At 48.9% G+C, this 10,739-nt stretch overlaps 1 protein-coding gene across 1 annotated transcript; it reads left to right on the top strand.

The window, feature by feature from the left end:
• The first annotated feature begins 5,310 nt into the window (after positions 1–5,310).
• On the top strand, positions 5,311–7,552 carry LOC139602704 (urotensin-2 receptor-like). The gene has a single exon (XM_071452790.1). The coding sequence runs from the start codon at positions 5,407–5,409 to the stop codon at positions 6,508–6,510; it is 1,104 nt and encodes a 367-aa protein (XP_071308891.1). The 5' UTR covers positions 5,311–5,406; the 3' UTR covers positions 6,511–7,552.
• The last annotated feature ends 3,187 nt before the right edge of the window (positions 7,553–10,739 follow it).

Below are 10,739 nucleotides of genomic sequence, written 5' to 3'. Positions count from 1 at the left end.
CTGTAACAGCACACAATTTACACTCTATAGGTTCTGCAAATAGCAAGGACAAAACCTTTGATCCCCTCACATTTTCCTGTGGCCATTGTTCTCTGCCAGGTGTTACTTCAGTACTGAAGGTCTCAGGCTTTTTGCAGCACCCCAAAGGTGGATTTGGATGCATGAGAGGTGAGGAGCAGATTTTCTGGGCTCACAGCTGTCACACAGGTGCTTGAAATGACATAAAATTGGACTCAGTGACCCTGGGAGTGCCTTCCTAAAGCTGCCTCCAAAGGGAGCAGCCACCAGCAGCCAGGTCCCCACAAATCCAAGTGGCACCTCAGACCTTACCCTGCCAGGACTCTGCTGTCCTCACTGGGCATCAGGAGCCACAGGACACCTGCTCAGGAGTGCTGTGATTAAAGTACAAGTCCCTCCTATGTTCTTTTCATCTGGGAGGGTTTTTAAAACCCATTCAACTACATTCCTGAAACAATGCTGACTGAAAGCTGTTACCCAGTCCTCTTTAGGGGTCTTGCAGAGGGTTCTCTCCAGTGGCTCCCCCAGAGCTTGGACACTTGCATCTCCGAGGGGAGAAAGCTCTAACTTTGAAATAAAATATATTTGTAAATTTAAATCTAAATTTAAGGGCATATTCAACGCTCTAGGGCAGATGCAAACATAGATGTTAACACATGCAGAAGCTGGGGATCAAATTTGCTCTTCCTGATATCTGTGCAGCTCAGGAGTGACTCTGCTGCAATCAGTGTCCACATTCCCTGCTCTCAGATAATCCCCTGCACCTGAGTGATGAGTGGCTCAGAAACCATTTCAGAGAGCATATTGCAGAGCATAAACATTGCTCCAATGAGACTCCATGGCCAAGCTGCAGAGATTTTACACCAATGGGTGGTAACCTGAGAAAAGGTTATTGAGTCAGCAACACAGCCAAATCAGGCCCTGGCTGTCCCGTGGGACACTGAGCTGCAGTTGCTTTCAATTCCTCTTTGTCATCCTTCCCCTGCAATGTTACATTCCACTGACAGGCTCTGCACCACCAGATGAGAACTGAGCCCCTAAGTTTAGGATTAAGCAACGAATGTATGGATCTCATCTGACAGCACATGCTTGGGATCTAACAAAGCTCAGCCCTGGGTTCCTCCAGAGACATCCCTCCCTCTGCCCTTCTCACTCAGATCCTCTGTCAGGAGCCCTCTGAACTTGGCCAAAGCAAAATACTTTCCTGATACTTTGGCAAGTGATCAGTTAAATCTCTTCACTTCCTGCCCTTCTGATGGGAAGAGGATCATCCATGTGCTGACTGGGCACAAGAATATCACAAGAAACATCAGTGCCCACCTGGCCAGGCAGAACTTGCACAACTGAAATCAAACAGCCAAAGGCTGGAGCTGCCATCCATAGCACCTCTATCTACCCAAAGCTCACATCCAGGACACAGATGCAGCATTTCACATGCTCCCTATCCTGAACTCAAAATTCACTCTCAACAATCAAATTCCACCCAGAATTTTATTTTAGGAGTACAGCATGTACAAAGATGGTGCCTAACAGGGTCTCTGCTTCCAAACACTCATTTGCCCAGACAACACTTAGTGTGGATCCTGTCACAGCTGAATGGAGCAAGGAGAACTGCCTTTCAATTTGCCAAGGCAACAGCCTTCAGCTGCCCACCACACATACCATGACCTTCACAGCCAAACAAAGGAGTGCCAGTTATTCACAGAGAATATCAAGGGCTTTACAAGAAAAAAAATTGGACATGGCTGCTCAAACAGCCCTCAAACCACGTAGGCTGCTACTGTCTGCTTCCTATCAAGAAGAAAAATGTGATAGGAAGTTCTAAAATTAGGTGCTGAGCACCTGAAAAAAGTTCTATTCAAAGCAGAGAATAAAATGCCACATGGAACTGGCTGTATTTTAAATGGCTGGTTATGCTTAGCATGAGCCATACATGGCTCCAGAGGGGAAATTTTGCACCTGAAGTGCATGTGCAAGGTAATGCAAGGTATTGTCTAGAGCAGCTGTGGCTGCCCCATCCCTGGAAGTGTCCAAGGCCAGTTTGAATGGGACTTGGAGCAATCTGGGATAGTGGAAGGTGTCCCTGCCCATGGCAGGGGGTGGAATGAAATGATCTTTAAGTTCTCTTCCAACCTGAACCATTCTGTGATTCTGTGACTCTATGCTTCTGTGTTATCATTTTCATACCAAGACTTTTTAGAATATTACAAGGAAACCACATAGGGAATAACAGATCTTGAGGTTCATGAGACAATTTGATCCTTGATGACTTGGCTTTGTGTGCAAGTCCCTGAGGATTTACTCTGGCAGTAATTATACACTGAGCTCCCTATTCCTGTTTGATTAAAATTCATCTTCCAAAAAGGAGCACTTGCAGTCCTTACTTAGACAGCTGGAGAAATGGAAAATTCACTACTTCTTCTGGTAACTTGTCGCCCACACTGCTGAAAGATGTGTTCCTTGTGTACACAGACAAATGGGAAACATCAGTATTCCAGACTCCTGCATTGTCCCCCTTTCAATTCTGATTGATCACGGTTCTCACACGCTCCAGGCCCAGTTGCCCCCAGTAGGAAATGCTCTGTTAATGCCTGTGGGTGTGCAGGAGAGGCTCAGTGCATGCTGAGAGCAGAAGTGCCTTTTGTTCAGAGAACAGCTTTTGCTGTGCTGCAGAACAACTTCAGGCTACAAACTATTTCTGAAGAGTTTAGCAGGACTCAGTTCCCATGGATATATGTGTGTATCCTACATGTTCAAGAAAACAAGTGTCTCTCAGGCTCACTGATGCCTGGTGTTGCTTAATTAAACATTCTTGTGCTGGAAGGAAAACAGGAAAGTTGAAATTAGATATTTACTAAACAGATGAAGTAATTCTCTAGAAGAACACATTATTCTGCTTACCTCTAACATCTCGTGTGGTCTCCCAAAACAAATCAGGTAATACAGCAGAAAACAAAATATCTGTTCTGTTCTCTGTTTTCCCTCTGTCCTGGCCACTAGATGAAGACAGATAAAAAAACAGAGAGAAAACAACTTCAAAACAAAAGGCAACAGGACTGTGAAAGTTGTTGCAACCTAATTCTCAGAGATGATCTATTTATGCCAAAAATGGGTCTCACTGGAAGTGTGTGGCAGTCAATCCCCTGGCCTGCCATGCAGGCAGGATTTGGCCCTGCTGAAGCATCCTCTGCATTCCCAGCTGCTGTGTCCAGCTGCCTCAGAGGAATGCGGGGCTGCCGAGGCCGCTGGCACCGGGCGAGTCCAAACTTCCAGAGAAAAGCAAATTCCACCACAACCCTTGGACCTGAGCTTTTCAGTGCCATGGCTGAGGCTGATAAAGAAACCCCCTGCCTGAAAATAATTCAATTTAGTTTCTTCTCCCTCACCAGCATGTTTGAGCCAGCCCCTTATTGAATATAGCTGTGAGCGTTTGGAGCGCGTTGCAGAGAGACACGAACGCTGATGAGCAGCACCAGGGAGGAAAGCAGGGCTGGATTTGTGCATTTGTGTGTTCACCTCACAGCAGATTACAATCAAGTACTCAAGACAGTATTTTTATTGTCTTGATATTTATAGGATTCAGCCCTATAAATATTTTTATAGGGCTGAATCCTGCTCCTACAAGTAAACGAGATTTTCACCGCTTCATAGTGAATTGAACAACAGTTTGCACAACAGTGCTTTCAGGAAGGATTAAAACAAGCAAATAAACATATATCAGTCATTTTAGCACTCTGGTTTAAACAGAAATGTTTGAAGCATAAAAGCCAGTTAACTCCTATTGGAAATCAATGGGAGCTGAGGGAATACAGCATTCTGGTACCCTTGGAAATTGTCCTTTGACTATGGACTGCCATATCTCTGCTTTCTCTAAAATAAGATGGAAATGCAAGGTGATTTTGCAGCTGTCCCCAGACTTCTTGCCTAAGGGGAAAAGTTGTTTCTGTGAACCTCATGTTCATCCCACTCTGTGCTTCCCCTTCTCCACAAGAATCAGCCACCACTAAAGCTGGAATTTTAAATCTTATAAAGCATTGTCGTGCTTCTCAGGGTAAAATTCAAAATACGAGCTACTTCCAGGGAGAAAGGAGGCTCTTTCAGCGCGGGCTCGCTATCCACCTCCACATCAGCCTCTCTCCGAGCGCATCCGGAGCGCTCTGCGCGGGGCACCTGCGGAGCGCGGCTGCCTCTGGCTCTCCCTGTCGGCCGCTGACGCCTCTCTGCGCGCTGAGCTGAAGCGCAGCGCCGAGCCCCACAGCCAGCGGTGCCACCGCGGCAGGGGAGCGCCGAATTCCGGCGGAGTGGCCGGGAAAACTTTCCAGGCATCTCCCGGAGGCTGACGCTGCCCGGCGGGGCTCGTTCCGCGGGGGGCGCGGGGCGCTCCGGACGCGCTCCCGGCCCGGGAAGCCCCGTTCCTGGCAGGGACAGAACCCCATTCCCGGGGGACAGAGCCCCATTCCCGACTCGGGGAGCCCCATTCCCGGAGGACAGAGCCCCGTTCCCGGGGGACAGAGCCCCGTTCCCGACTGGGACAGCCCCATTCTCGGGGGACAGAGCCCCATTCCCGACTCCCGGAGCCCCATTCCCGGAGGACAGAGCCCCATTCCCGACTTGAGGAGCCCCGTTCCCGGCTGGGAGAGCCCCGTTCCTGTCTCGAGGAACCCCGTTCCCAGCTCGGGGAGCCCCGTTCCCAGCTCGGGGAGCCTCATTCCCGGCCGGGACAGCCCCGTTCCCGGCAGGGACAGCCCCACTCCCGGCTCGGGGAGTCCCGTTCCCGGCTGGGACAGCCCCGTATCCGGAGGACAGAGCCCCGTTCCCGGCTCGGGGAGCCCCGTTCCCGGCTCCGGGAGCCGCATTCCTAGCTGGGGAACCCCGGTTCCTAGCTCGGAGAGCCCCGTTCCCGGAGAACTGAGCCCCGTTCCTGACTCCGGGAGCCGCATTCCCAGCTCGGGGAGCCCCGTTCCCGGCTGGGACAGCCCCATTCCCGAAGGACAAAGCCCCGTTCCCTGCTGGGACAGCCCCACTCCCGTCTCGGGGAGCCCCATTTCCAGCTCGGGGAGCCCCGTTCCCGGAGGACAGAGCCCCATTCCCAGCTCGGCGAGCCGCTCTCCGCAGGGTCCCCGCCCGGGCTGAGCACAGCCGGCGCTCTCGCCGCTCTCCCCGGAGCGCTGCCGGTCCCGGACGGCACCTGCGGGGTCCCCGCGGGCTCGGAGCGGGCTCGGAGCGGGGCAGCCCCGGCAGGGCGGGGGCGGCTCTTCCCCCCCTTCCCCCCCTTTCCCCCGGGGGCAGCCCGGTCCCGCCCTGCCTCCCGCGGGGGGCGGAGCGGCCGCCGCCGGGGCCGGGAGCTCCGGGGCCGGTGCGACGGTGCCGGGGCCGCCGCCGCCGCCCATGGAGCCCAACGGGACGGCGGCGGCGGGGGACAACGGGACGGCGGCGGCGGCGGCGGGCGGCGGGGGAGCCCCCGGGAGCGGCCCCCTGCTCATCCCCTCGGCCTTCGGGACGGTGCTGTCGGTGATGTACGTGGCCGGGGTGGCCGGCAATGTCTACACGCTGGTGGTGATGTGCCACTCGGCGCGCTGCGCCGCCCCCATGTACAGCTCCATCGTCAGCCTGGCCCTGGCCGACCTGCTCTACCTCTCCACCATCCCCTTCATCGTCTGCACCTACCTGGCCCAGGACTGGTACTTCGGGGACCTGGGGTGCCGCATCCTGCTCAGCCTGGACCTGCTCACCATGCACGCCAGCATCTTCACCCTCACCCTCATGTGCACCGAGCGCTACCTGGCCGTCACCCGGCCCCTGGACACCCTGAAGCGGTCGCGGGGCTACCGGAAGGTCACGGCGGGGGCTGTGTGGTCGGTGTCGCTGCTGCTCACGCTGCCCATGATGCTGATGGTCACGCTGACCGAGGGGGGCAAGGCGGAGGGCAAGGTGAAGAGGATGTGTGCGCCCACCTGGAGCGTGGACGCCTACAGGACCTACCTGACCGTGCTCTTCAGCACCAGCATCATGGCCCCGGGCATCATCATCGGCTTCCTCTACACGCGCCTGGCCAGGACCTACCTGGAGTCCCAGAGGAACCCCCCCCACAAGGAGAAGAGCAAGAGGTCCCCCCGGCAGAAGGTCCTCATCATGATTTTCAGCATCGTGCTGGTCTTCTGGGCCTGCTTCCTGCCCTTTTGGATCTGGCAGCTGGTGCGCCTCTACAGCAGCTCCCTGCAGCTCACCACCCAAACCCAGAAGTGCATTAACTACCTGGTGACCTGCCTGACCTACAGCAACAGCTGCATCAACCCCTTCCTCTACACCCTGCTCACCAAAAACTACCGGGAGTACCTGCGCAACCGGCACCGCAACTTCTACAGGTTCACGTCCTCCTTCCGCAAGAGGGGCTCCAACCTGCAGTGCTCCTGGGGCCGCTCCATGTCCTCCAGCAACCAGTACGACTACAGCTCCGAGGCGCTGGGCATGGCCACGCTCAAGGACAAGTGAGGAAGAGGAGGCGCTGCCAACACGCAGAGACCGGCAGAGCGGCCGGCCAAGGTAGGGCTTTGGGGACCCCCTAGCCCTGAAGGGTTCTAAAAACTCGGTTTTGGTGCTCTCTCTGTAGAGAGGGGCGTGTGAATGCGAGGGCTGCGAGATGAGTCTGGAGTTCCATCTGGCTGAGGGATGCTGGGGGGTCCTGCCGGGAGCCAGCAGCTGTTTGGGACAAATCCTGCAGGGTTTGGGGTGCAGAAGAGGAGGTGGATGCTCTGCTCCGTTCTGCCATGAACTCTTTTCACGCCTGGCTGTTTTGTCTCCAGCTCCGCACTCACATCGTGTGGTTTCTCAGTGCTGCCCTGGGGCTCCAGCTGGGTCAGAGCTGCAGAAATCTGAAATTGGCCCAGGATCGCTTAACTGAGCTGCCAGCCTCGGGTTTGCCATGTGTGTTACTTGTAAAGAGACTTTTAAGCCCCTTTTCCTATTTCCTGTTACATTACGATGCACTACTGTTCTATCAAGCTTAAAGTCTCTATTTTAAAATTCATTGCAGCAGCACTTTGAACTCCAAGCATTCAAAAACCTCCAGGTAAGCTGTTAGAAACCACGGGATTACCAAAAAAAAAAAAAAAACCAAAAACAAACAACCAAAAAAAAACCCCTTGTAATTTTTTAAGGTTTCTACCTAAGGTGGTTTGAATTTGTCACTGATTTTTTCTTCTTGAAAAAGTTGGTCCTTTTCTTAAAAGTCAACCGAGCTTGACAAACCTGAAAATTTACTTTGGAAGAAATAAAAAATTATTTATAGTCCTATCACTCAAAGACCTGAGCTCTAAGAAAATGACTGAATCCTATACCATGAAACTCATCATAAAAGAGACAAATTTTTTCATGACATTTGATCAAAACCAATGTTTTGCCTCAATGTATTCTGCTCATTTTCTCCCTGCTTGGCATCTCACAGTAAACCTTCAGCACAGATCCTGGAGATGCCTGTGAGCACTTAAACCATTGTAAAGTGTCAGTTTATAAATAAATGCTTATTAAAAACAGACCCTCCTCAGGTTTCCCCTTGCCTGGTCTCTTCACCCAGCTCAGGGGGTTGTTTTTATCAGGGCAGATGCTGAAAATAGCAGTTTGCAGCTGGGGGGGTAAGTTGGGGTCAATATTCTTCTTTCTTGTTCTGGGACAGACTCTGGGATAAGCAAAGCATGGTAGGAGTTGCACAAACTCCTTTCAGCAGCTGGTGATGCCCAGAAGCAGCAGCAGTGTGAGGAGCTGTCATTTCCACTTTTTGATTATTTATTACTTATTCCAGCCCCCATCTGCCTGAGCAGAGTCCTCCTCCAGCCCTGCAGTGCTGCATTCCTGTGTCCCACACCAAACTTTGGGGTCTGGTTGTGCCCCAGCAGAGACACCAAGTGCCAGCAGCACAGACAGGGCTGGAGAGCAGGGAACAGGCACAGGGACACTGGATTCTGTGCACTCAGCCAGCAGAAAGATTCACAGGTTGGTGAAGGTGTTTCTGTGCTGGAGTCTGTTCTCTTGGGATGCTTTCTGGGCAGCAGGGGAATGAGGAACTCACCTTGCCCATGTTGCTTTTGACCACAGGGCTGTCTTTGGAACACCAGTGATCGCTTTGTCATATTCCAGTGCTGCACAGACCCCAAGCTGGGCATCATAATAGTCCTAATGTTGTCCTTTCCTTCTGAAACAGGGGAAATAACACACAATTCATGGTGGAGACTGGCAGGGAGAGCAGGATTCAGCAGATTTTCAGAACAACTTTTCAGAACTTAATTGATTGTTTAATTATTAAGTCCAAACTCATTGTTACTTCCCCTTTAGTTCCCATTTCCGAGGCTGGAAGTCTTTCCCATGTAAGAATTAAAAAGATAAGACAGAACTCAGAGGGCATTTTGGGAAGGCTGGACTGTGAATGTCATGTGCAAAGTGTGTCTGGACAGAAGTCTTGGAAGAACCAGGCATGGCTGCATCCCATAAGCAGGACAGGAATCAAAAAGAGTTGTGGGGACTTTGCTTTGTACTTTAAAAAAGGAAAAAAAAAATTAAAAAGCTGAGCAGCCTAAACCACAGCTATTAATAAGAGAGGGGAGCTGAAAAGGAGTTCTGCCTGGGAGAAAAAAAAAAGGTGAAAAGGAGATTCTGTTGCTCTGCTCAGTGTCACCAGCAGTGTCACCAATAGGGGCTGTGATTTCTGTGCCACAGGGTGGGAGCATGAACCAGAGAGGGGTGAGGGAGGAACACCCAGATGAAAGGATATTTCCATAACAGTGTGCCCAGCTGGTCAAGGAGGGTGATTCTCCCCCCCAACACTGAGAAGGAAGAGTTGGGATTCCCAAAGCCATGAGATTAAAAACATTTTATTTATGTCCCCAGCCCCAGAGGTTACAGAAGTGTGTGAAAATTGAGATGACCACAGTCTGGTCATCTCAATGATGATGGGACTTTGCAAATTCTGTGTTTGGTATCACTTCAGGTAAATTTGAAGCATCTCAGGCCAAGGTTGAGTAACAGCAGGGAAGTCAGTGGGGCTGTAACTGAAAAACAGCATCTGGAGAGTTCCTTGAAAACTATTTTATTTTGGCTATTTTGCATTCCAGGAAATCAGGTTCTGTGTGCCCTGGGGTCACACCTAAATCATGGTAATCCTGTGGTTCTTAATGCTTTGGGTGTTTTATTATCAATGAAATGTTGCAGCAGGCTCAGTGACACAGTTCCTTCTTCAGAAACATGGGAAATGGGAATTTTAGGAAAGGCAGAAGCCTTTTTCTTGTTGGGCCAGAGGCTGTCACTGCAAAACTCCATACATGCTTTACAAGAAGGAAAATAATTTAATCATTAGAGATTTTTGTTCCAATGCCTCTTAGGATTTAGGGGTTTATAACAAAAAACTCAACCCAGAGTGGGAAAGGAAAGCAGTTTCATCCTGAGTGCTCTCTCCTTCCTTTGTGGTGGATCTTCTCAGGTGGGAGATGCTGCAGCAATGGCAATTTTTCCACTTTTACTTGAAAAGACAAAGACCACTCCTTTATGGCCCAAATGAGGATGGCTGTTTTCACCAGACACAGCAGAATCCATCTGAACCTTATGGAATTTTTGCAGCCTTTACCTTCAGTCACTTTTTTAAAAAATCATCTTTCTCTCCACTTTCAAAGCACAAATTTGCAATAAAAGCTCAAAAGCCCCACATTATAATTCTCTCATGAGTTCCAGCAAATCATTAACATTTTCATTCCTGTTTAAACAGTCAGGTTTGGTGCTTGGTGTGTGACTGAGCATCAGGGGAGCCACCAAAAGAGAGGGGACTTGATGAGCATTTTGCACCTTGAGCTGCAAGGGGACACAGGGGGATTAACTGTGGGGAATGGGGGGGGATGACAGAGTCCATAATTTATTATAATCTATTATAAACTAATGTAATGTAATATAATATTATATATATTACAAAAATAGAATATATATTATGTTATGTTATTATATATAGTATAATATGATGTGATATATGATATGATATAATATGGTATAATATAATAATTATAATTATATAATTATGTATTATAATAATATATTAATATTATATATTATTATATAGATATATATTAATATTATTATATTATACCATATATAATATAATATAAGAATTATAGTGATATAATCATATACTATAATAATATATCATAAAATATAATAAAATATAGTAATATAATATATAATGATATATAATAATATATAATAATATATAATATAACATAATGTAGCATAATGTAATATTATATTATATTATATTATATTATATTATATTATATTATATTATATTATATTATAATTTATTATTACATATACATTATATATAGAATAGAATAGAATAATATATATTATATATATTTTATATATTATAATCTCTATGTAATCTGAGAGAAGAAAGCACATAAAGCTCATAGCAGAGCCCACCCCTCAAGCCCTGAGTGCAGAAAACTTAGAGAAATCCTCAGAGCAGCCCCAAAAAGTTCAGGATGTTTTGCCAGACCTCTGTCTGCTTTGAGGACACTCAGCTTTTCTGTCTCATTTCAGAGTCCCTCTGGTGGCAGCACCAAGTTCCCATCCCCAGGTCTCAAGAAGAAAATTTGCTTTTTATTTCTAGGCTTTAAAACAGAAAGGTTGCCCCAAATCACAGCACAACATTACAACATAAAGAGCATTTTATCCCTTTAAAGAAG

Source organism: Agelaius tricolor, unplaced genomic scaffold, assembly GCF_023055355.1.
Source record: "Agelaius tricolor isolate 1412-34295 unplaced genomic scaffold, bAgeTri1.0.p SCAF_35, whole genome shotgun sequence".
Taxonomy (NCBI): domain Eukaryota; kingdom Metazoa; phylum Chordata; class Aves; order Passeriformes; family Icteridae; genus Agelaius; species Agelaius tricolor.
Note: the sequence above shows the minus strand (reverse complement) of the source record. Positions and strands in the feature narration are given on the sequence as shown.

Coding starts and splice junctions, on each gene's coding strand:
- LOC139602704 (XM_071452790.1), top strand. CDS start 5,407: ATGGAGCCCAACGGGACGGCGGCGGCGGGGGACAACGGGACGGCGGCG.